The sequence below is a fragment of the Lathamus discolor genome, chromosome Z (genome assembly GCF_037157495.1).
Source record: "Lathamus discolor isolate bLatDis1 chromosome Z, bLatDis1.hap1, whole genome shotgun sequence".
NCBI classification, from domain to species: Eukaryota; Metazoa; Chordata; class Aves; order Psittaciformes; family Psittacidae; genus Lathamus; species Lathamus discolor.
Genome location: NC_088909.1, coordinates 238,179 through 264,891, shown reverse-complemented (window position 1 = coordinate 264,891; position 26,713 = coordinate 238,179). Strand labels below are relative to the sequence as shown.

The 26,713-nt window shown below is 40.0% G+C and overlaps 1 protein-coding gene across 2 annotated transcripts in view; it reads right to left on the bottom strand.

The window, feature by feature from the left end:
* Nucleotides 1-22,242, bottom strand: part of NETO2 (neuropilin and tolloid like 2) — a 31,614-nt gene extending 9,372 nt beyond the window's left edge. The window contains exons 1-7 of one of the 2 annotated variants that reach the window (XM_065662847.1): nucleotides 21,871-22,242; nucleotides 9,769-9,825; nucleotides 8,124-8,264; nucleotides 5,958-6,206; nucleotides 4,320-4,364; nucleotides 4,104-4,231; nucleotides 459-687 (exon numbers count right to left, since the gene is read on the bottom strand). In XM_065662847.1, the coding sequence (XP_065518919.1) occupies nucleotides 459-687; nucleotides 4,104-4,231; nucleotides 4,320-4,364; nucleotides 5,958-6,206; nucleotides 8,124-8,264; nucleotides 9,769-9,825; nucleotides 21,871-21,907 (886 nt within the window). In that variant the 5' untranslated portion in view covers nucleotides 21,908-22,242. The remainder of the gene's footprint in view (nucleotides 1-458; nucleotides 688-4,103; nucleotides 4,232-4,319; nucleotides 4,365-5,957; nucleotides 6,207-8,123; nucleotides 8,265-9,768; nucleotides 9,826-21,870) is intronic. The other variant, XM_065662846.1, reaches the window with a different exon arrangement.
* Nucleotides 22,243-26,713: the final 4,471 nt, after the last annotated feature.

Below are 26,713 nucleotides of genomic sequence, written 5' to 3'. Positions count from 1 at the left end.
CTGGAGTGCATGTACTTTCAGATCTGAAACTGGAGGTAATTCCAGACACTGTGGGGTCACACATGTTCTCTAGCCTTCTAAACATCCTGTGCGGTCTTGAGAAAAGCCTGCTGTGGCAGCTGGCAGGGAACCGGAAGATGAGGGCTAGTGGGACAGCACACTTCAGTCTTTAAAAAGTAAGTCTGTGCTCATTTGTATAACTCTTCATGAGAAAGACACAGCCTAAGGCTTTATTATCACTGACTTAAAATGAAAAATAAACCTTTTAAGAATGGAGGAAAGCCTTTCTTCAGGAACCATGCTTATAACTGTAATAAAGCAAGTATTTAATTTAGATGCCAGTACATGAAGGAAATGGGAACAATCTTTTCATGTATTCCTGCTGCATAACATAAAGCTGATGCTTTCCCTTAAATCCTGAAGTACCTGGGAGAACAGACACTTTAAAATCTACTTACGATCCACAAATGAAGTGAACAGCATTCTGAATCTGCTTAGCCTACTGCCTTCGTCTGCCCACATCCGCACCACACCTGTCCCAGTCTGCAGCATGACATCATTTGCTACAGTACTGCAGAATTTTGCCTTCAGGTTTTCAATAGAACTACTTCCATCATACACAGCAACAAAGTTTCTTTTGCATTCATTTGAATGCTCCATTTGATAGTCGAGAAATCGCATATAAATCTGTTAGAAAAGAGAAATTAATGTCTCTAGTAAAAGTAATACAGAAAAGACAGTCTTTCTTAGCAAATCTTGGAGATGCTGTGTCCCCTTACACATGTGTAACTCCCAATGCACAGCACTTTTAAGCTTACATTTTCTCATTAAATGTAAATGTGGAGTACCACTTGAAGTTTAAGTGTCCGTTTTGCTTCACCCCCTCCCCAAAACAATCTTTACTTAATAATTTACTCTGACACATTTCTAGTCCCCTTGAGGGAAAAAAAAGGTGAAAACCAACACACTTGTTGAAGAAAGCCCTAAAGAGCTCTGTTACATGTGCAGCCTATCACTCTAGAAGAGATATGAGAAACACATAAATGTGCTGAAATAATTGTAATGGTATTTTGCCTGTTCTCCTTTCTTCCTTTTTAATTCCTAACAACAATGTTAAAATATGAGGGAAGGAGTTTAGTCAGAAACGCTCTGAAGAAAAATTAAAATTTGTTGCTTCAGAATGAAAGCTAATTACTGAACCATAGCACTGTTACGGAAGACACAAGCCATGAAGTCAGGAGTCATGTGAATAAAAATGGAAGCAGAAGAAAAGTAAAAGCTGTCTATCTAGGATGTGCTAATAAGCTAAACCATGCTTAATTCCTCTAAAAGCAGGAATGTAATTCAAGAGAGGGCAGTGTATGTGTTAGAACATATGCACCAAGGAAACTGGAAGACCAACATGGCACTTGGAAAATAAAAAAGTTATTTTGCTGGAGCAGGAAACTTATGCAAGATTGTAATTCAGCTAGAATTACAGGAAAAACCACAGGCCTTTTCAATCTCTGGAATGGTTTTATTGGGATTCTCAAAATTCTAGGGGAAGTTAAATGAACTGTGTAACTCTGTCACCTAGGCATGCTGTAAAGGCCACCCTTAAACTTCAAAAATTCCCCAGATAGGCATTATTTTGACAGAGAAAAATCTATCCATGTGGAAGCAGAGGTCTCCTGCTCTGTGGGGAAGAGATGCTTCTCCTCTTCACCATGCTCCTCAGATAAGGTGTGGACTGGATGTATGTTGAGTGAGTACAGCCTACAACTGCTTCTCAGGCTCCTATTACAGGCTCTAAGGACCTTTGGACAGTATGCTTTTTCATGCATCTGCCTAATGACAAAAATCTCCAGGTCTTGTTTAGCTTGTGAAGCAGGGAAGACAACAGTAGATTAATACTATGCTTACAACTTCCGTATTACCTATTTTTCCTGCCCCTTTTGCCATATCTCCCTTTTAATGTCAGCTACAAACAAAGCCTTTTAAAACGGAATTGTAAAGAATTCACTAAAACAAAACCAACCAACTTTGGGTGGGGAAATAAAAAAATATTCCCCCCCAAAAACCACACTTAACAAGCTCTATTGAAAACATGGTAAAATAGTGAGCACAGGAAAAGGCAACACTTGCACATCTTGACTTCTCCTTTCCAATGTTTTCCAGAGGCAGGTTGCCAGCTCTGTCTCCCCTTGCACACTATTAAAAGGTGCAGCTTGTGCCATATTATCTCATGCTTCATCTCACTATTGTGTGATTTTCCGTATACATTTTTTTCTTCAGGTTTTTTTTTTTTTTTTCTCCTGCTGTCTTTGTTCTCAGCTGCATTGAGAACCTGTCTTCCACTGATGTCTTACCTCACAAACACAGGTGTGAGCTGTTGAGTGCTAGCATATGAGCTGAGAGATGGTATTTTCATTTAATGATTGACTTCATGTATCTGGTGCAAAATTACAAGGGAAGTTAAAAATAAACTAAGACACTTTTAAGTAGAACTATTCTCTGTATGTCTGAATATCTGTCACACAGATTTTAAAAGTCCTTTCATTGCTGCAGTTGTGTCAGTTTTAAAAATTTATTTTCATTGCAAAATCAAATTGAGGAAATTAAAAATGTCTATGTTTATTTTTCTCAAGAGACTGCACCATATCAGATCGAATGGGTCTTATCATCATAATTCTGCCAGAATTGAAGCTTGAGAAGCTACTCTCAGAATACTAAGAATTATTTTTCTGTAATGTTTTAGCTCTGTAATTTAGGATGCTGATCTAATCTCAGGACTGACCAAACTATAACTCTGCCTTCTGGCAACATTCAATAATTTATTAAAATACTTAAGGATAAGACCTGGTGCACTCAAGTGGCAATGTAGGGTGAAAATGATTTTATCATTGTTTCTGGAAGAACTGCTATTACTTAGACTAGTATAGGGCTCCTGGGAGCTGAGTCGCTTCCTCAAAGGCTCAAATATATTAATAAAGTTTTTGTTTCTTTTGTGTCTTGTCCTCTTGCTACCATCTTTTAGGTTGCTGGTTTTGAACTTTTAATTTGGAAGTTGGTAAACGGGACTGGTTAGTTAACCATTAGGGGTACGTAAGAAGGCATAGAGTAGGTTTGTCATCTTGGCAGCTACTGCTTCGAAATATTTTTTTAATTTTTATGTACATACAAGCAGTGGTATGTGCCTTAATACACACACAGCAGCAAAATGAAAGATGTGTATACTATATGGAGAAAACAGTATGTATTCTTCAGTGCAACTCCTAAGTTATTAACCATTCTATGTCTCTGAAACACATAGCTATTTTTTTTTTGTTGCACAGGCTATATTTGGAATTATGAATAGAATTTTATCCTTCTCCCTAACAATAAAGCTCAAGTTGTTTTTAATGAGCATGATAGTGATGCTCACCTGATCAGTCTCTAGTTCTGTAGGCACAATCACAAATACCAGGTACCCAGGTAATGTATGCTGATTTTTGGGTTGAACAGCTACTATGTCCCTTTAGGGCTTGGGCAGAAAAGCTCTAGCAAATTTTATTGTGTTACTTTAAGCGGGTGTGATCATATAGCTAAGTCAGAAAAGAAGGAGAGACAATTTCTCAGCTGCTTCCAGCTAAAGCTTTTCATTTTAGCTAAGGCTACTGCTGAAAGTGGGGTTTGAGGTGCTGGATTGTGAATTACACTGGGGAGAAGCAGGTACGTGTTCTTTTGACTTTGAACAAAACCAAATTTTCCAATAGAAACGCTGGAGGCAAAATTTTTAAATGTGGCATCAAGATTTAAGGAAATTTATCAAAGCTGTTAGCTAGCATCTTTGCCTGCCATCTTCCAATAAAACCAGAGTACAAGTCAAATGCCCATGAAAATTGTTGCTTGAACAGTGTTCGGTTATTTTGTATTTTAAGTTTCAAATAACAAGAAGACAAGACTGTGGACTTGCTCTACAAATTTAATTTCAGGAACAATTCTCTATCTGGATTTCTTAAGGCACTGATAAGTAACTCGGTTCACTGAAAGTGAGACATTATGCAAATCAGAGCTAGTGACTATTACCTGTTACTAATGACTTGGAAACCCATTATATGTTGAAAGATATGAATGAAACCCACCTTAGCATTTGGAGTAGCTTTAATTGTCCATATGCAGTCAACTGCTTGTCCTGGTTTTGTTTTTCCTTCTTGTTCTACTTGACTAGAACGTATTATTCCATCAGCTCCTGAGAGCTCAAACTGGCAGTCTAGGGGAAGATATACCTTGCAGTCAAATACAGCATGATATTAATTTAAAATTTAATGTATAAAGAAATTGTTACTGTAATACTAGACCTGGGATGGGATTTAAAATACCTCCTAGGTAAGTGAAGTCAGGATCTGTAATAGAAAGAAGTCATGAATCATACGGGCTATAAGTGCTTGAGAATCACTTCAAGTTTTAGTATAAACTGAAGATTATGTCTATTACTATATCACAATAAAAATTGTTTACTGAATTGATTGCAGGGTACAGAGACAGTTGTTTTTTTTTTTTTTTTTAGAGAACATTATTCCACAAAGATTGACCTGATCCGGATAAGGTAATGCTATACGGACAGCACAGATTTCCAGCATAACACAAAAATCACTATTCGGTACGTTGTTCCTACATTACATTCTGAAGTTTTCACCGAAAATTGTAACTTTTTTGTGAACTGAGGCGGAGTATATATGCATGTCCCCTTCCATTTTCACAATCCCAAAATATTTTACCAACTCCATGTAAATGTGGAGAAAAGAAAAGGAAAAAAATAAATATTGGGCTTTCACTTGCTACAATCTATTGCAAAAATAATACAGTTTAAATGTATATTTTAAGTTCCAGCCTGAAACTAGGCCAAGTTAGTTTTGACAGTGATGCTAATGAAACGGCTTTGGAAATGAACTTAACAAAATGCTTGAGTACTGACCGTATGAAAACATTTTAGTGTGTTACTCTCAGTGGACTCTCAGTGATCTTCTTAATCTGAAGTGTTTCCAAGTCTAAATCCCTAGTAAAGTATACAGTTCTATGAGCAGTAAGACATAATCACGTACAGTGTTTTCATGTGCTGTAGAAGTAAAGACCATTTGAGTAAAGGTGATATTAAAAAGTTTTGCCTGTTTATACATTTACAGTAGTAGTAAATCTGACATTTGTATACTGTCTTTTGTCCCATAGGAGAGTAAAATGCTGATAACTACACATGTAGTATTTATGAAGTACAGCAGTCAAGCATTGCACAAGTACACCAGGTCAAATTTTCCTGTAAAAAGAATGTCCTGCCAGTTTTAAGTGGCCCCACAGAGCAGATGTACTTTTGTTCTAATAAAGACACTGTCAGCGTATTATCTTTTCCTCCACACCCTGTAAACTACACAGTACTTTAAGCAAAGAACAAGTCTGCTGTCTGAGCCTGTGGGTTGAGAGAATCTAGTTATACTGGGACCTGATGCTTGGACTGTGTAGGCATTTCCTGTGGCTTTTCAGAATGGAGATTTAAAATGCTTTGCATCTGGCTGGAAGTGCTACTGTATATGCTCATCAGGTGTTTCTGTCATAGTGTCGTATATTCCTGGATCACAGGCTGTTGGAAACGTCAGCTATATGTCTACATAAATGCTCTTTCCATTACTAGCGCTGGTGAAGTACTGGTACAAGTTAGAGTAGTAACAAAGAGGGAAGTTGGTAAAGCCTTCAGCACAAACAAGATCAACTGACTTCTCTAGCAAACTGCAGACCTGCAATTTCCTTCAGTCAATTTTCAAAAGTGGTTTTAGTTAAGTATGCTGTAGGATTAGCAAGATTGAGACTGGTAACTACTGCATTGTCACTTTGCCTTCATAAGCACTTAGGACGAAATACAACTCTAGACTGCCACCATAAACACATCATGGAATTCCATGGGATGGGACAGTCATTGAACCTGTCAGAATGTTAGGCATCTTTACCTGGTATAAATGAGTACTTTGCTTGAAATCCCTTTCCTTCCAGCTCCTCATCAGAAGTAAACTTGATCCACATAAATCTCCCTGTTGATCTAATTAGTGCAGGACTTTTCAGACCACAGTAACGATTAATGAGAGGGGAGAAACCGAAGGGTCCATCTCGAACCTCCAGATGATCAAACCGACATTCAAATGAAGGTTCTATGTAATAAGGTTCATCAAAGGTCAACTCAATTCTCTGTCGTGGAGCAGCTAGACATAAAAAGTCAAGCAAAATATTGAATGAAGATCTATATAAAAACCAAATGAAGACATGAAATAACAAACAGACAGGCCTCCAAAACAGCAAGATACAGAGACTGTAAACTTCTCAAAATACATCTGGCAGTCTGCTACAAAACCTCAGATACACTGTAATAATAATAATAATAATAAAAAAAATTGTTTTGGAGATCCTTTTTAATGGAATATTTTTGCTTGCTGATCTTTATTGTTGAAATTTCAGAAATAAGATAAATTGAATTCAGTACGTAACAGATATATGCAAAAGTATTCAAACAAGTTTTAATATTAAATATAAATTAAAACCAGCATTCTGTGAAAGCAAAGTACATTAAAAAAAGGACAAAACATTGAGGGATACAGAAAAGAATGGAAAAGAAAGAAATATGAAGAACTGCTTACTGGTGCATTTCCAAACCATCAAGCCTAAATTTGGAGATCCTTTGCAGGAGACATCTTTTATTAGAATATTCAGAGAAGTGTAAATGCTTCATATGCATTATTAACATGCAGGTGACTACTAAGTCTGAACCAGTGGCAATCTAAGATCAGGACTTCGATCAGAACCCTAAGTCCTGAGGAGATGCAGCTATGGCTACCTTGTGACCAGACTTCCACATCTGTAGTTCAGAACTGTGACTTTATATTGTATGATGGCTTAAGTGTTTCTTGTTCTTGTCATCTATTAAACTATATGAACTTTCAGACACTAATTGGTTACCTGGAATGATAGCATTAAAAAACCACATGCTGTGTGTTGCTTCTGAATGCAAAAAACGATTTACTTGTATGTCTGCAAAACTTTGTTTAGACCTTATACATGAGTTTAAGACATTTGTAGCTGCACATACTGGCATAGGTCTGCAGGAATAGTTTAGCTAGAAATTGTGGAGGACCTTGGTCTTGCTCAGGTAACTATGTTTCTGTATAAGGACTGTGAGGCTTTATGCCCCATGGAAACTGCCTTACAGAAGGGAGATCCAGCAGTCAATTTGGTACGTGTCAATGCTGAAGCTGGACACATCTGTCCCCATGCCTTCACTGGCAGGAAAGATGCAGAACTTCAGATGTGCATGCATACAAGCAAAAAATGAGGGTCTGTGAACCACTACTATACCATACACATATAAAACCTTGCCAAAACGTTACTTGAAATATTTCTATTAATTTATATGAATCTGATCATTAAGCCAGCTAATGTTTATAGCTAACTTCAGTGGGTTTTGGATGTATTCTAATAAGAGGAAAAACTAATTAGTGTGTCCCAAGTCTTGCAGCCTTTAACGAAGATATTCCCATTGGAATGTGGTTTTATTCTAGTTAATTAATTTTTTTTGTCCTCATCATGTTATTTTAGTAGTGACTTCTGCAGTGCTAACAAATCTCCATATTTTTAGTACAGTTCCATGGCAGTCAGATGTGTCTTTTTTTATTAATAAAGGACAGCATAAAGATTTTCTGCTTGTGGGATACACTTTGAATACAACGGTAAGGTCTCGTAAATGCTGAATACAGTCTTAATGCATCTTTTGCTTTTTATTATCTCCAATATTGGAAGTGATATTAAGATAACAAGCTACAGTTTTAATTTTAGTAGTTCTGTGTCTTCATAGATTACAGTAGATCTGATGCTGCTTTTTCTGGCTGTGAGGGTATGTATTATTCTATACAGCTAATTCCTGAATGATTGAATTTTCTATTAATCTGTTATTAGTTCAGAGAGCAAATTCAGTTTCTTGTTTAACAAAATGACTGCAGAATTGATTATTTTACCAGTATGGCTATATAGTACTTGACAGTATAGTAAGATGACACAGTTTTAACAGTTCAAGATTATCCAATGAACAGTAAGATTACAACACAACAAAAGAGAAAGACAGCATGTACCTTCTAAGATATAGATGCACTCTTGATTTGGTGGGTACACATTAGGGTAGTTTGGTGAAGCAAAATGTCCTCCATTACTTGTCCGTACCCAGTTGTCACACTGAGTGGAAGGAATACGATTCATGCCAATATTTTGCCCACCTTAAGTGGAAAAAAAAAGTGATTAAACAGATTTCTCCTGCAAGCATGCAAGTTTGATTTTGCAAAAAAGTAAAACACTGATATAACCCATATCCTATGAAAGAAGAAAGTAATTTATTTTGGTCGAAAAGCCTCTTCTACACTGCTTGCTGCTTTCTAGCAAGGAAAATCTTATGTTTAATTTAGTGATGTGGTACACCCTAGAGAGATCACAGTTTCAGAATATCAAATATGTTGAGTAATCCTTGGGAAGAGAAGAGAGGGAGTAAATTAATTTTTTTTTTTTTTACCCAAGTCAGTTTAGACTTTTTGATGCTCTTTTTTCTAAGTCAAATAGAGTAGCTGCCAGTATACCAGCATTATTTTATGGCTTATGCCTTCTCCACTCCTACACAAACAATATAATCAAAAAGACTTGTTAGCTTTTACTATTTTTTACCTGATTCCAGATCATACTGAAATATGTGGCCCTTAGGCTAAATATTTATCTACAGTATTTTTTTTAAATACAGAATGCTTAAAACAGAACAAATTATGATCTGTAGAATACGTAGAATGCAACAATGGTAGCTAATAGAATTACCAGCAGTAGGTAGATTGCACTGGTAGCTAAGGGTCTCATTTAAGATCAAAGCTGTTCTGGATGTACAGGGAAATATGGTCCTTGACTGAGATTATGCAGCTTACTAAGCTACTCCACCACGCTGGACCCTTTGCAGGAGCTTTGTTAGTTCAGATTTTTTTATCCAAAGAGAAAGGAGTTGGGAATGGTATGATCTCAGACATTCTTCTCAAATACTTTTGGCCCTTCTCCTTTTTATCAGCAGAACTGGAGTGAGTAAGACACAGGATATGTGGTTTCTGCTAGATTTTTTCTAAATCTTACACGGTGCTCTGATAATGTTATTTATATTTAAACAGTTTAAATTTGCAGAGCTTTGAGAGGGAGTCCATGCTGATACAGATCTTGGCTGCCTCCAGTAAATTACCTTCCACTGGTATCTTGGCAGGTTTTAGATTTATGGGGGTGAAAGCTTAGTCTCTCCCGCAGAAATTGTTAAAGGAAATTCTGTAGGTGTCAGTTCTAGGAATTCTTCTCTCCTAAGAGTGGCTTAATCCCGCATGTAAGAAAATAAGTTTTGTGAAAGCGATGCCTTCCCCACTCAGCAAGCTTCAAAAATGGTTGTGGGTGGACTATTTGAAAAGCTTGTCAGATACAGAAAACATGTATTTCTGTGGTGCTTTTTTTACCACTTCTAAGGTCTAAACCCATAGAATTTTAACTGGGTAAGTGTACTTTAATGTTATTTGTGACTGGATGGCTTTGTTCAGTTGGAAAAAAAGGTAGTAAAAAGTGGGAAAATTGAAAATACTGGAATTCATATTGGCAATTCAAGAGCTATTAATATCTGAACACAAATACTTTCTTTCAGTTATATTGCTTACTTAAAAATGAGAAAACCATTACATTTTTTGAAAGAAAATCATCAAACCAAAATTGTACCTTGTGTCTTCTGTGCAACGGCAATCCCTTCCACCACAAAGATTGTTATCAGTAACACTGATGAGAGAAATTGGACAGGAAAAACATCAGTAATTCATCAAAATTATACACCATTTTCTGCAGTCCTGATTCATGCAAATCCTGTAAATTACTAATCACAACAACTTGGAATATACAAAAATAATTCTTAACATTTCAACTTTAGGAAACTAGTGCAGTCTAAGTGCAGTGTCAGTTTTAACAGGTTCCTTAAAAAAGCATATATAAGAATAGTAATCTTTATTGTTTGAGGGTACTTAGAATCATAGAATAGTTACAGTTGGAAAGGACCTTAAGATCATCTAGTTCCAATCCCCTGCCATGGGCAGGGACACCTTGCACTAAACCATCCCACCCAAGCCTCCATCTAACCTGGCTTTGAACAATGCAGAAAAGTCCAAGCAAATTATTGAAAGCCAGTATGATTTCAGCCCAGATACACCAAAGAGAGCACAAACATTACTGATCATGCTTTCGTTGCATCTGTGATGCTGCTCTTCATCCCCATGTCCCCCACTAACAGCTTGAGAAGACCAGCTAGAGAAGATCAAAACAGCTGAGAACTTCAAGAATATTTTCTAGATTATCTACTGATTTAGAAGCATTTTATAGAATTATATGGTACCTATCTGCTATATAACTTCTATACCCTGAAAGAAGATGCTTTTCTCTGCTATATCGAACCATATTTATTCTAAACCTCCATTTGTGTAACACGTACAAATGACTTCTCCAGCTTTCGAGAAATTAATCAGGACTACAGGAGACACTTCATGATCTTACCCCTACACGAACTTTAGGTGCACAACAGAATTGTGCTCATGAGACTGGTGGCAGAGATGCGGTCACAGTAGGATGGAAATTCACTGATTTCTGTGAATGATGTGGCAGTAGAAAACATGCAGATACAAGTTCTAACAATGAAGAGATTTACTCTGAGCAGTCACAACAGCTAAGACATGGACACTGTTAGGATGTACCCTGCTGCAAGCACTCTGGTTTGCTGGAATGTTGTTAGTCTCAGGTGTTGACAGGCTAGTGTTTTCTAGATTTGAATTGACTAAATATTAGACCTGTTTGAGATTCTGTTATAGTCCTTCCTCTAACCCTCTTTCTTCCTTTCCTAAAAGGAAGCTGTCTAGGTGATTTTGCATTTGGCCTTTACCTTACGCTTGCACTTCTCTTGCACCCAAGAAGCATCAGTCTGAACAGCATGTAGTGAAGATTCCATATTCCACTATTCATCAAGAGTTACAAAGCAAGTTTAATATCCAGATTTTCGTAAAATGCTTTGTCCCCTCAAATTATTAGGGATTACCAGGAAAGGAAAAGAGAATGAAGTAGAGTATATTAATTATGCCAGTCTTCAAAACTTTCACTTGCTTCTGTCTTGAGTATCTCTACAATTCTGGACAGGTATTGGAAAACTTGCTAAGTAGGGCAGCACACTGTTCCGCACGGTAGCTGGCCAAGGGGAGATAGGATATAAGTCATAAAATACCGATTGTCCTTGAGATGGTGAATAGAGAGTAACTACTTCTTGTCTCTTCCAGGACAGGAACTAGGGGTATCAGACAAACCTAAAATGAGATTTTTTTTTTTTTTTAATGATTATACTTCATAATACATCCTTGAGACAGAAAACTCTGTTTCAGAAACCCCTTAAGTCATAAATTGTTGGAACTCTGGGATACTATTTGGGAAAATATAATTTGCTCTACTTTTATATTCTTTCTGCTTTTCTGTCCCTGTGAAGGAAGAGATCCAGACTAGATGGACCTTTGATTTAAGCTGGTGTGGCCTTTCCCATGTTCTTAATCTACTTGTTAATACTAAGTCAGACAGGCCCTGCCTTTCCACTGCAGGGAAAAAAAAAATCAGTGGAATTTTACTGTCACATTCAAGAAGTCCATTTTATTTTCGTGGTTTTCACCTCTTATTTCTCAGGCATTTTATTGGCTCATGCTGAAATGGCATTTTCTCTATTATTTTCCCTGAGTTGCTGTTAGACTGAGCCCTTCAGAGAGTTCCAGAGTAAGCAGGCATGTACTGTGCACTACAGTGATTTCAACTGAAAATCAAGACACAATGTTTCATCTTACCATAGATACATTATCTTGGGGAAGAAAATCAAAGTCTGCTCCTGAAAGTGTTCTTCTAGCATGTGCGGTTTATTATGTTTGTTTCTGATGCCCTTTTTTCTCTCTACCCATATTAAAACAGACTGCATTGCACTGTAACACTTTCCTCCCTTGTACGTTCAGTTCACAACTCTGAGTGTTCTAAAATACCACATTGGTCTTGCAAGCAAGTGGTATGTTCCTAGAAGTTCATTTGATTTTTAGGGATGGATTACGAGGTAGTAAGTTAAGACATAGGTATATCTGCAATAATTTCACATTTTTAATGTACTGAAAAATATACTCCTTGTCCCAATATAAAATATCAATCGTTAATTGTTGCTGACACACCCTAGATTGAAAATTCATCCTTCAGAAGAAAGTATCTAGTACCCATTATTGGTCTTCAAGTTAAGGATGTTCACTTGTCTTTAAAGCATATAAAATAAACAAATATAGCATCTTTATTAACATATGAATGACATTAGTTTTCAGATATTTTTATTTAGTATTTCTTCTATAGAAGCCACTATTTCAAAATTATTTGCTGTTTATTTCTGTGGCTTCTGTGGTTAAACTATGCACTCAGAAGATCAGAGTTTAAGTGCATGAATTTGTAATGCATTTGTACTCCTGAGGTCACTTACTTCAAAGTTGGTTTTTATCACTGAAGTAAATACAGTTTCACATGTAAATGCAGTAAATGTGAATGTAGCAAAATAAATGCAGTTTCCTATGTAAATCACGTGTCACTGTGTTTTCAAAGATGTGCTGTGCCCACCCTCTGTTTTGCAAATATATGGCAACCTCTATATACTTGTGATGCTTCTAAAAATGTGAAATGGATATTTTTTTTTTTTTCCTCAAAGCAAACAAACACAGAAATGTGAGTAAAATAAATATTTTACTGACTAGCAAAAGTAGTGCAGATAATTCAGGTGAAAAATCTGGGGGTTTGTTGGTTTGCTTTGGGTTTTTCTAGTAAAGCTATCTACATTGCTAACACTGTTAACGGCATATCTTTTTTTTTTTCTTTTTCCTCTTTCTTACAAGAAAGCATCTATGTTTATTTCAGTGATTGTGTTCTCTTACACAAAGACAGTAAGAACAGATGTTCAGTTACACTAACCAGTGATTTCCCTTCTTAAAATTATGTGGATACAGGAACAAAAAATCCTAAAAGGAATTGAGAAAATCTGACTGGCTTTCACTAAAGAAAGACTGCCGTTTCTATAAATAGTTCAGAATATGTGTGTGTAAGTACAAAGGAATAGTGCATATTTCCTGCTGAAAAGCATGGATATGCAGGTAATTACAGAAGATAAATGAGCTGAATATTTGCTTTACTGTCTTCCTTTTGTCATGTTATATGGATGAGTGGATATAGTAAGAATGGGCTGCTGCCTCTTTGTTAGCTGCCCTTTTCGTCCTCTTAATTTTTAATCTCTTTTCTTTCCTTGGCAGTTCCTATCCTTCCCATGCTCTCAACAACCCTTAAGATGTATTCAAGGCAGGTAGCAAATGTTTAAGGGCCTTTCTTTGCTGTTAGTTTTATCCCAGAGGATAATATGATAAAGAAAAGAGGTGTGCCTGACTAATACTCTGTATATGTGCTGTCATTACCTCTGTGACATTGGTAGCAAAGGGGTGGAGAGAGGAATTTTATGTGTTCTTCCCGAAAACATGGAACAGGGAGCCTGAGGGTAGCATCGCCTTAAACATGCATTTACATGAAACAGTATAGGATAGCAGACAGGGGCTTTCTGGCTGAGAAAACAAGGCCTATTAATGTTCAGGATGAAAGGAAAAGAAAGAAGGGGAAAAAAACAGTCAGGGTGTTTTTAAACAGCTCCATTAACCCATTTTTGTGTGTGTTTTAAAAACAACAAAGCTATCGCTTGGTGTTCTAAATCCATACCACTTCCTAGAAACATATTTTTGATTCTCAAAGACTAATTTGGATTATACAAGTCAGTAAGAAGGAAGGAAGATGTCTGGGAAGAGCTAGATCCTGTAGCATGGTGCAGTAAAGAGCTAGTGCTGAACCACTGTCCTGGACCACTGTCCTGGTATTGTATGCAGGGACATAGACACAATTAGAACAGACATGAGATACTAAACTACTTTCACCAAAAGTCTTGTAGCACTTTGAGAAGATGAAGAGTGATCTTGTTATTTCTGAAGAACTTAAATTCAAACAGTTATAATGCTCCTTCATTTTTCCTCTTTAAAGTCAACTTCCCGTCACTGTAACATGACTCTTCTTCAGTGTGGATAAAAGGTAGACTTCAGCTCCATGTTCTACTATTGTACAGGAGGCAGAAGTAGTATCTAAACTTGCACATGGCTTGCTAATGTGAGCAACAGCACAAACAGTGCAGGACTGCATGATTGCACTGAATATTAAAGGGACAGAAGGGTGGGTTCAATCGTTTAGTTCTTTTAACTGTTTCCTTCATTTTTAATGGGGGAGTGTATTGAGAGTTCTACTAGAGGACGCTGAAATATGGGAGATTGATCTGATAAAGTCAGAGATATTGAGCTGGTAAATACAATAGAGGTTAGTGTTTCCACACCTTATATTGAGTTTCTGCTTCATGATATTGTATGTGCACTGTAGAAGAGGCTGTCATGAAGTCAACAGCAGCACAGTCTCTGAGGCAGACAGAGACTGAGAGGGGCTTCTTTTATTCATGAATCTGGTTTTGCTACAGACTTTCATTCTGTGAATTATGGTGCATACTTTTGTCCTACCATTTAAAGCTCTGATAGTTTTTACCTGTGTGAACATTAACCAGAAATAAAGAAAAATCAGCGACCTTCTGTCTGTGTTTTTAAAAGAATTGACTTCTCATTTTCTTCACTTCTTTGCATGAAATATTTTAGATCACATAGCCTGCAGACAGCTGCCTAATTTTTTAAGAATGAAGACAGTAACCATACGTTGCACATTCTTGTTACTATTCTGTTGTTGAAATAGGCTTATGCAATAATATAAAAGAATCCCTTGAACTAGTGTAATAAATTATGCATTGTTTGCAGGAGTCAAGATTTCCTTTGGTAATATATGTATTGAAGAATATATAGAGAGATTCATAAACGAGTGACTCTTACTTCTCTTTAAATTAGAATAATATATCTAGTTTTATAGTAAACGGGTAGTCAACCCAAAATTGAAAAATCAGTGTGCTGCTTAGGAAAAACAAGTGCTTTAGGCTGCAGATCTGACATATGCTTGTACTTCCTGGCAAGATGAATTCTTCAGATTTCATGGGATACAGTACTGCTGTCAGCTCCCTATGGTATGTCTTTCTTCTGCTTTTTCTGCATGCTTTTGCGATCTTCACATACAGAGAAAACAGACTAGATTTGCTGTGTAGCTCAGAGCAGTGTCTGTCTTCAGTGATGACAATGGGGGATCTGTGCATGCAGGGCAAGCTCAATATCAAACTGGGGAGTGTCATGCACAGCTGAGAAATAGACGGGAAAATTCTGCCTATTTTTTGAATAAAGACTTAATCATTTCAAGTATTACACATTCTTAGTATAGTGGTAGTCAGAATACCAGAGATAAAGATGACAGACATTGCTTAAAGCTGGGGTCACTGTTTTATCTCTGTGCTGTATTCCTTGTATTAGGCAGCACCTTGTATACATATAGTCCAAACAGACAGTAATTGGCAACACAAAGGTCATGCATTTCAGCAAATCTTGACAGGATGCCCACTCCTTTCTGGCAGACACAGCCTAGAGTAACAAATGCTTGATCTTAATTATATACTGTGTTTTGCCTTATGGGAACAAATCCTTTTCTGTGTACTATTCTTAAACCTACCTCATAATTTGCCCTGTGTGCTGAAATTAATGTTACATTCAGTAATTGCTAATCACAGTATCCCAGCTTTTACATAATTTTTTTCCCCCTCATATGTCTAAACATTGTTGGCTATTAATGTGGTGGGAACATTTGTGAGGTCATATCCTATCTTATTCTCTGGTCAAGATTATATGTATAACATAAATAACTCCTGTGTGTTTTGGTTGCCTTTAAGGACTCTGATCAAGTGTAGTGTCCCATGCTGTTAGATGCTGCACAAATTCGAAGTGATAGACCAGTCTTCTTATAAAGAACTTCTGCAGTTTACATAAGTAAAGTGTCCAGACACTCTGGGTTTTATATAATTCTGTGTGGATGGTCACATCCTTTTCTTTCAGAAAGCTATTTAAGGGTGTTTCTGGTTTAAGCCATTTTTAGCTCAGAAACACAAACTGCAAATTCCAGGGAATGAGATTTTTCTCTCTTCCTAGCATTTGGTGACATCTGCTAATTGATAAAAGGAATACTAGCTTGCATTGCTGCTGCCTTTTCAAATTTCAAAACAATTTTATTGGTGAGGATGAAAACACAGCAATTTTTTTAATCCCACATGTTCTTACAGTTCATAGTCTTTGTATATACCCTAATCTCCTGAGGTCTCAACAGGACATCTGAAGACTAGTAAAATGAGTAGCAATGAACAGTTAAGGTGACCGCCTAGAACTTTTTGCGCCAGCAATCTCCTCATATTGGAATATCCTGCAGGACTGCCATGGAATAAAGTAACAGAGATGAAAGGTGTACATCATTAAAGACATATTTAAGCTGTTTGTATATCCCACCCAGAGCATGCTAGAGGAGCTGCCAACCCATTTTTAATCCTCCTCACAAAAGCCTGATAGCAGAAGTGAGCTTCTCCAGCTATTATCAGTGACTCTAGCTCCTTTCCAAGATACAAATCTTGTTAGTCATTAGCATGCCAGCAGGATATCTGAATGCACTCAGGTCTATTCTCAGATATAACAGTTTCATCTCACTCCAGCTGTTTCCAGTAGGGTTTCCTCTCTCTAAAATTGCCAAAGAAACAAAATAGGAATCTGTATCTCTGCAGAGAAACCAGATTAACTAATTCAGGAAGTAAACGCATTTCTCCCACATTCCTTTGATAAGAATCCTCTGCAAAAGAATTCATGCTTGGATGGATCTGTGACAGAGTGCCCTCCAGGTTTGCTCAAAACATTTAACATTTCTGATCTCTTCCTCCATTAGAAATGTATAAGCAGCTGTGGGCTGCTTCATTTTAGTTGCTCTACATCCTGTTACTCAGAATCCATTCCTGGCTATGTCTGCCAGAAGAATGTTATCTTTCATTTTTAAAATGCAGCTTTCCTTTTTATATGGAAGATCTTTCTTCATCTCCAAGCTGTGTGTAGCAATAGGCTGATAAGAAGGCTGCGTGTGCGAACTGTGCTGATGAAGGGTTCCAAAAACCTTATTAATATATTAGCAAACTTTATTATTATTATTAAACCTTATATATACACTGACTTGAAAGTTCAGATGGTTTCCCTGTAGCTGACAGAACTGATCCTGCTGTACGAGACTATTCTGAATAGATCTTTCCCAGACGTATTCTACTTGTTCCTAGAACACTTGGATAGTGATATTTTGACTTAAAAACAGATCAGATTACACCAAACTGTTCTTTATTACCAATATACTGAATTTTTCAGTCAATATCTTTTCAGGGATTTCTGCATTGGAATTAATCTGCTATCTTCTATCATGACTGACAACAATTTGTGTGCAAAGTATTCTTTTTTTTTTCTAGCTTTGTATTCTCAGTCCCTTCAAAAGAGACTTCTCTGTGTTCATGGATTTTATTGTACGCTAAAGGAGAAGGTTTTGTGAAACATGAACACACTGGCAGTCCTTTCCTGCTGCAGAGTGGGTCATCTTTGTATTAACAGTGAAATACAAAGCTAACCTAAAAGAAAATGGGATTTTTTAAATGAAAAGTTACCTGCTGAGTTTTTGTTGAAAAATTTACACTCCCCCACCTCAACTACTTGCAGTATTTGTGGTGGCAGTTGTCAGTCATACATCTATCAAGGTAGCAAGCTATTTAAAAGTAGCGAGTTATTTAAGTTGATCAAGACTCTAAGTAAGTGCTTTATCTATTAAAGAAAAAATAAAATTGGAATATAAGCAAAAAACCCCAGCAAACCTGTTTGCAGAACTAGAAGGCTAACTGTATCCACGACACTATATTTTAGGTTTTGCTTCAGTCTAGATAGGCATGCCCATCACTACGTTTGTAACTTGTTTCACATGTAAACACGTACAAGACTTTGCACGCTTTCTGCTCTAATTGCAGATGTCTGTCAGCATTCTTTGCCATTCCTGTAATAAATCATACTGTGAATTTCTGATAGGTTCATAAATGACGAATAGCGTATGAAGTTTCATTCTGAGCTTAATTTTTCTGTCTAATCTCTGACCATGAATTAAATTTGAGGCAAGGTGCTGAAAATCTTAGCTTTTTCATTAAATAAAGACACATAATTCAATAGCTCCTTTAGCTTCAGTCTAGTGTTACTCTGTACTGCACCTACAACTATATGCCTGATTTATATGCTAAGTAAGTTTTCTGTTAGTACTGATGTAACATATATTAATATTTTTAATTTATGCTACTCTGAGAGCAGTGCATTTTGGGTATTATGTTTGTATATGTAGTAAAGCCAAGGCATAACACATATTACCAGATACTTTCCTTGTTTGTAACAGAGCAGCTTTTTGAATCCTGTTCTACAGTTACTTGAGTTACTTCTATGTAACTGCTTAGCTGTGCAAGCTGTTTGGTGCAGTAGAAAAGGTTGCAAGTAGATTCTGTTTCGAAGAGAAAAATAAAATTCTGACTTACACTTGATACTACCTTCATTAGGGCCACTGTAGCCTTTATAGTCAGTACTTTGCTTTTGGTTTCAGTGGACAAATAATGAAATCATTAACACATTTTTAAATTATCCTTTTTCTCTGCTCGCTTTCAGGTTTTTGAGCCATTGTTACACCTTTTGATTTTGGAAGCAGGAGGCCATGATTACTAGCTTTTGTGTGGAAGGAAGCATTACTAACACTACTTGTTTGTGATAAATTAGTTGTTAAAGTCATGTTAAAATGCAAACAAAGGGGCTGAGCAGAATGGCAGGAAGTTAATCATAGTAGTTCATATTCGTGCAACCTGCCAGAGTTGGAAATAATTCTGTAGCTCATTGGAAGGCTGAGAATGTAAACTTTCCAGAAGTAGAAGTGATTTCTAGTCCTGGCTGTTTGTTAAATTATCAGGGCAGAAATTACAGAATTATATTTTGGCTTCTTAAGTTAATCAAATGTGGTAACTGAAATGGTCCAAAGCTAACATAGAGTTAGGATTTAACACAGAGTTTGTGGTCTTGATGGTGTTTTTTCTTTTTCTTAACCAAATATCAGCATATGGAAATGAAAGAGGGGGCACATTTGAAGAATACAAATAAACTCTTAGCAATCACATTTTGGGGCAATAGCAGATATGAAGACATTTCAGATAGATTTATTTACTTCCAAAGCATAACAGGAATATAGATTTATTCAGAAAGCAGCTGGTTTTCTGCCGTATGAAGTACAGGGTTATAATGCTTTGCTATTGTGGACCAGTTGCACTTTGCAAGCTGTGTTAGGATTAAAGAGTGATTTCACTGCGCTTAAAATCTCATTGAGAACTGAAGATGAGAGAAAAAGGCTTTGTCTTTCAACAACCAAAACACAGCAAGCACCTTGGCCTCTGATGGGTTACATCGACTGCCAAGGAAACAGGTGGGCCTAGGCTGGGCTCCACCTCAGCAAAACCTGCAGCTACTGCAGGCTCAGAGCTGTAGTGACCCACCACCACTGCCAGGCAGCATAGCTGGCTGTGAGAGCTGCATGGGAGCACATCGTCACTGCAAGGTGATGGGATTCAGCCAGGAGACTTCTACAGGAGACTTCTACAAGTTTTGTTGAATCCTTTGTGCAGAAGCAATAATATTGAGATGTTTATTTAAATCAGACTGCATTCTTGATAGCTGAGGAATAACATAGTGTAGTTCTGAATAAGCATTACAGAAGAAATCTGAATTGCCATGAAGTGAGCATGTTGGGTTATCTTCTGCCTGAGGTACAGCCAAAAACTACCACCTCCCTGAATGACAAAAATGTATATATGCATTCCATGTTAAGAACAGAAGATTAAACTGTTTCTAAGTGTTATTAAAAGGTATGTGACTTTTCACAATATACTAAGCTTCATTGCACTTCATGTGTGGTTTAGCAGATCTGCACACTTAGCTCTTTCTGCATGGAGAAAAAAAACCCCTGCCACTGTAAGTAGAGCTTCCATGCAAAACTTGAGATGCAACTTGTAAAATAGAGACTTGCTTTGAAAGTGATTCTCAATAGTTTCCTTTGGGGATTAAATCTCTGTGTCTATTTATAGGAATCTTTCTCTTTTTTTTTTTTTCCTGATTAGATGTAATAATTGGACTATAAGAAGACTTCTAATGAAGAAGAGATAAAAGGGACTGCGTGATGCTAAGTAATGATAGGTTGTTTCTGCAGTTATGGCAAGTGATGCATTTAGAATACTAACAGCTTCTTGACTAATGGTTCTGTGCAACTTACAGATTATTAATAATAAAAAACTCCTATAGAGGGAATTAGTATCTGGACTCTATTGTGATTATAAAAGATGAGCATGAGGTCTGGTCAGGAGGAAGCCTGGACAGTCAAACGTGCAGCAAACATGTATTTCTGAAATGCAATTAAATCTGCAGATGTAGAAAGTAATTAAAAAGTAGAGATGTGAGTTGTAATTTATGGGTACTTTACAGTGGTTTAAATGCCTTTTTTCCCCATGTAAGCCTTATGTTCCTATGTTATCTAAACTCAGCGGCTGGCTAACAACACCTACGTAAACATTTATTGAGAATAAGTATCTTCTGCTGTCAGTTACTGTGGCAGTAACAGAAAAATATTTATTTAAACCCTCAAGACATCTGGCCTTCAGGCCAGAAACATGGGATTTTATGGGCCGAGGAAACATTCTGGGTTTAAAAGACTCCTGCACAAGTTTCATATGTGAGGAACACAGAAGTGCATACCAGAAACAGTTCTGCCTACAATAACGCCTTGTTGTTTTCAGTAATGCAAGCAGACACTCCAGAATTTCCTAACAAAATCATGATTTTTTTTTTTACTTTTTTTTTTTTTTAAATCCCTGATGGTTCCAGTCTGCTGTTGCTGAAGAAGATACTGAATGCTACAAAATAATCTCTTGAAGAACATGATTAACTGCCGTAACTAGCTTTACTTCCTGAAAGAAAATCCTCACCCATTGTCGAGCTATGCAAGTGATACCACAGACAAAGAAATGCTGGGCTGAGGAGCCTTCCTCAGTTGTTTACTTTTGAGCCTAAAGAAGTTAGAAACAAGATATAAAAGCCTCAGGAGAAGGACAGATAAACACGGGTCAGGCAGCAGCCTGCCACTCAGGTGACTCATTTTGTGAAAACCTTGCTGAAAAAAGATCCTGCTTCCGCTCGCAGTACGACAACCCGAACGCTGCCAGGCAGCTCGTTAGGAGTTCCGAAAGCACAAAGAGCGTTTTTACTGTGAAAAGGCTGGAGCGTAGGAAGCTCTTGGGAACAGATCGGGTACTGCGGCTGTCGCCGTGACCCGCGGCGCTGCAGGAGGGACCCCCCACCCGAGGAGCCTAGGTGCTCCCGCTGCCCGCCCGCGCCCACCGGAGACAGGGGCAGCCTGGACCGGCCGCGGGTTCCCAGCCTCGCGACGGGCTCCCGGCAGAGCAAGCCCTGCAGCCCCGCGGCGTTGACTATTCGCGCGGAGCAGAGTGGGGCCCGGGAGGCGCCCGGCCGGGTAGCAGCCGAACGACCGCGCCCTGCGCAGCCCCGTGCCCCGCGTACTAAAGTTTCGGCCGACGGTAGGAGGGCCGAAGGCTGGGTGCGAGCGGGGGGTGCCCGCACGCGGCAGCGAAGGGGCGGGCGCCTCCAGGCGTGCCGCGGAGGGCGCTGTGCCGGCCGCGGCTCCTACCTTCCAGCACCGAGCAGAACGCGTGCAGGGCCATCATCTCCCAGCGGGGCCGCGGCTGTGACTCCGCGGCTGCGGCGATCACCGGCGCTCCATGGCCTCAGCTGGGCTTGATGGCGGCCCCCCGCGAGGGCGCTGTGGCTCGCGGCTACAGCTTGGCCGGTCCCCGTCCGTCCCCGGCCATGCCTGGGCCCCCGCACGGCACGGTATCAGTCGCCGCGCTCAGTCACATCTAGAGCGGGGCGCGGCGGGATCCGTCCAGGCTGGCCTGCCTCGGGGGGCGGGTAAGGGGGCGGGTGTTTTGCGGAGGGCTCCCGGGGTGTCGGTTTGAGCAGAGCTGAGAAGCTCCTAGCCCGACTGAAACGGCTGCCGGTAAATGAGGCTCATTTAAGATGTAAGGGGTGTTTGCCTGAATGAGCCGTTGTACGCATGTGCCCGCCCCTCGCGGAGCCCCGCAAGCAGCCGCAGACGGGGGGTAGCTGCTCTCCTCCCTGCCGCCCGGCCGGGCACGAGGCGAGCGGCACAGCCGTCCTCGCCCCTGCCGTATGGGAAGAGGCAGCGACCCGCTGAGGAGCCCGCTTCGGCCACATGCCGTGCCCTTGGCCAGCAGCCCCATCCTTCCCTCCTGTGGAGAGGGGCCCACCGGTGCTGAAGACCCATGTGGCCCCTCTCTCAGACACGGTGGCTTCCGTGAACCAGACTGCCGGCTGCCCCGCTTTGTTTCGGATCTGAGAGGTGTCTCGGTGGGGCAGGAGGCCTTCGTTCCTCCGCTTTTCTTCGTCGCTCTTGGCAGGGCCCGTGCAGCTCCGCTGTGCGCCGTGCTGCCTGCAGCAAGGGCGCTGGCGAGGGCCTTTCACATGCAGTTGTGCGGCTGCTGTCTCACGAGACCGGCAGCTGAAATGGAGCTATTACTTTACATAAAGTTAACGAAAAGGCGCACTTAGCCTGCTGCCTGCGCCGGCTCCCATACCGCTGGTTATCCATCGCATGGGGCTAGCTTGTGAAGGGAGAAGTTGCCTAGGGAAAAAGCCTAGAGCTGGGGCAGGTGCCGATGTCGAGGGCCGCGTGACGGTGCTGCTGGGGAAAGGGCTTTCCGCTGGCCTTAAGGGCACCTCGGACCTGGAATGGAGCCGCGTAACGGAAAGAGCCGAGGCTGTTCTGGATAGCCAAAGCACGGCTAGGAGAGGCTGCCGTGCTGAGGGGCTGGCTGCGTGTGAAATTACATCAACATGTATAAACTCATGAGAGATTCTTTCAACTCTCCCACAGGCAACACAGGCCGAAGAATCTCTGGGTTTTCCGCAGCGGATGTCTTTCCCAGCTGCGATGTGGGGAGGCTCACCACTTTTGCTTGGGGTGCTGCAGCACTGGCACACGGGGGTATCTGGCGCTGTGCGGAGGGCACCGCAGAGCCTCGCGCAGCCTGAGGGTGCGGTGTCAGGCGCGGTGCCCTCTGCCCCGAAGCGGTCTCCACCGGGCTCCGGCCTTCCCCCCTCGCTGCTGTACAGAACGATGAACGTCTGGCTCCCAGGTGTCTCCTGCGAAACTGCACTCGCCGAACTCAGTCACGTTGAGGGAGCCATGCGGAGCCCACTCGACAGATCCTATAAGTTTGGCAAGCGGTACGTTAGATGCATAGTTGTAACTTGTGATTCCATCTGCTTACGGAATAGGGACGCTCACTGCAGCCTCAAACATAATCGTGAGAGATGAAACTGATTTCCCCGTGGTTTGGTGCTACGTGTTTGAACGTTGAACTCATACACTGTTCGAAGGTCAGCATATCCTGTTAGAAAAGAATATCCTCTCGCTTCAGATTGTCAGTTAAATATTCCAGGCTCTTCAGGTGTATATGATTGTCAGTTAAGGCAAACTGAGCCGGGAGGGGCAGAGGAGCTGCTGGCCGAAACGGGAGTGGAATCCCCAGGGCCGGGCGGTGCTCCTCTCCCATCCTCCATCTTTCCAGAGCTGCTGCGCTCTGCTCAGCCATGGGGGGCTGGGCAGCCCCTGCGAGACCCCATCGTAAAGGTCCTGGGCTTTTCTGGGCGTTAAAGACCAATTTCTGAGTTCTAAGAAGCTTGATGAAGTATTAAGCTTGACGATCTGGCAAAATCCCAAATTACATAATTACGTCATTCTACTTACTTGAATTGTCCCTTCAATTTCAAATAATTATACAGACCTTCTCAAAGAGTAGTTTCCCCATGAATTGTTAAATAGCTGCTGCATTCCAGCAGTGGATAAAGCAATTTCTCTGTACTCTCATCTTAACCATGTATCTATAGTGGTGTGATGAAATGTTAAATTCTATAGTGAAAACTCCCTCACAAAGAGAAAACCTCATTAGGTAGATCTGCTTTGCATTTTTTCTTACAAAACTGTTATTAAACTCATGAAAATACCATACAGACATATAATTTCTGCTGTATCTGTGCACATATTTTTGTCCTCTCTGCAAGCACATACGCATATTAAAGTCTGACTATGCTTTGCGCAGACTGTTAGGAGACTGGGGTTTGGGGTTTTTCTTGTCATTTTGGAATGCACAGTGTAGCCAATGGCAAAATTTGGCTTAGGTATTTTTATTAGTTGTGATGATACAAGAACAAGAGAACTAGTGTGATCCTCAGACCTCAAGCTGAATTTGCATTTGGGAAAACTATTTCTAGTCATCTGTCTCCCACCAAAGAAACAGGCAAAACCCCTATCATCAGTATCTTGTGTTCAGTCCAAGTTGATAGGAGTTGCAAAACCCAATATGCTACAGTCAATTTAACTGAAAAGTTAAACTTCTAGTTTGCCCATTAGAAGGTTGAACAGAGCTATTACTCACTTAAGAAGTGCAGTAGCTTTTCCATTCTGTTGTTTTCTGAGGTCTGTGTAAAGCTGTCAGTGTGGGAGATGCAGGTAGTGGTATCAGCTTGTAGACTGGGGGGACATTCTGTCAACATTACTGCTGTTTTCAGTTTCTCAGGTGGATGTCCCCGTTGTCATGCTAGAGCACTTGTTATAGATGGTGCTTTAAAATTTTCTGTAGTGTACAAGTCTGAAGAAACCCTCACCTCCCATTTTATAAACTGCAGAGTATCCAGGGAAGAAAATGCTTTGCCACCACGTCAAGCCAGCAGTAAGCTGGAGTGAATTACACTGAAGTTTGGGAGTTAAGAATAGTTGGACACAGTTTTTGGACAGCCACCTGTGTGTGGTTCTGCTACTCTATTGAGTCATTGTGATTATTTTTGACTGGGCGTAGGTAACAGAAGGCAGTGGCACTACTCATTTTGATGTAGGGAAATACCTGCACAGTTAAAAAAATTAGTTAGTTACAGCAGATGATCTGCTGCAGTAAAAGGCTTACACTTCACAGAATCACAGAATCACAGAATCCCAAGGGTTGGAAGGGACCTAAAAAGATCATCTAGTCCAACCCCCCTGCAAGAGCAGGGTAACCTACAGTACATCACACAGGAACTTGTCCAGGCGGGCCTTGAATATCTCCAGTGTAGGAGACTCCACAACCCCCCTGGGCAACCTGTTCCAGTGCTCTGTCACTCTTACAGTAAAGAAGTTCTTCCTGATGTTAACGTGGAACTTCCTATGCTCCAGTTTACACCCATTGCCCCTTGTCCTATCACTGGATATCACTGAAAAAAGCCTAGCTCCATCATCCTGACACCTACCCTTTACATATTTGTAAACATTGATGAGGTCACCCCTCAGTCTCCTCTTCTCCAAGCTAAAGAGACCCAGCTCCCTCAGCCTCTCCTCATAAGGGAGATGTTCCACTCCCTTAATCATCTTTGTGGCTCTGCGCTGGACTCCTTCAAGCAATTTCCTGTCCTTCTTGAACAGAGGGGCCCAGAACTGGACGCAATATTCCAGATGCGGCCTCACCAAGGCTGAGTAGAGGGGGAGGAGAACCTCTCTTGACCTACTAACCACTCCCTTTCTAATGCACCCTAAGATGCCATTTGCCTTCTTGGCCACAAGAGCACATTGCTGGCTCATGGTCATCCTCCTATCCACCAGGACCCCCAGGTCCCTTTCCCCTTCGCTACTTTCCAGCAGGTCAACCCCCAACCTGTACTGGTACATGGGGTTGTTCTTCCCCAGATGCAAGACTCTACACTTGCCCTTGTTAAATTTCATCAAGTTTCTCCCCGCCCAACTCTCCAGCCTGTCCAGGTCTCGCTGAATGGCAGCACAGTCCTCTGGTGTGTCAGCCACTCCTCCCAGTTTTGTGTCATCAGCAAACTTGCTGAGGGTGCACTCAGTTCCCTCATCCAGGTCATTGATGAAAATATTAAACAGCACCGGTCCCAGCACCGACCCCTGAGGAACTCCACTTCCAATAGTAGAACTGTTTTTGCTTCTTCCCAACAATTCTTCCTTGAAACTTCCTTTGGTTTGCTGTTCTGCTAGAACTTTTAATACTACCTAAAGTACTTGCTGCTCTTGTGTAGCAGATTATACATCAGAAATAGTCTTAGACCAGCAGTTTTTTACTATGTTTGAGGCTATTTGGATATTGTTTGTAAAAGAGTACCTATAGTTGAAGTTGCAAAAATATAGTAGTCAACAGTAAGTAATTACGAAGGTAGGAGTTAGTTACATTTTGACTGTTCTGGTACCTGGGTTTGTCAATAGGATTTAGGTGCATTTGGTGAATCCTAATTATACACAATTTCAAATTAGAAAATAATAGAAGGTTCAAGTGGCTCTTAATGTAGCATAATATATAATCATACTTGAGTAAGTGTAATTTGGGCTTTGTTATTTACTACTGGGTTAAGGCCACTACAAACTTTCAAATAGTCATCAAGAATATTGACAGACTTCATAATGC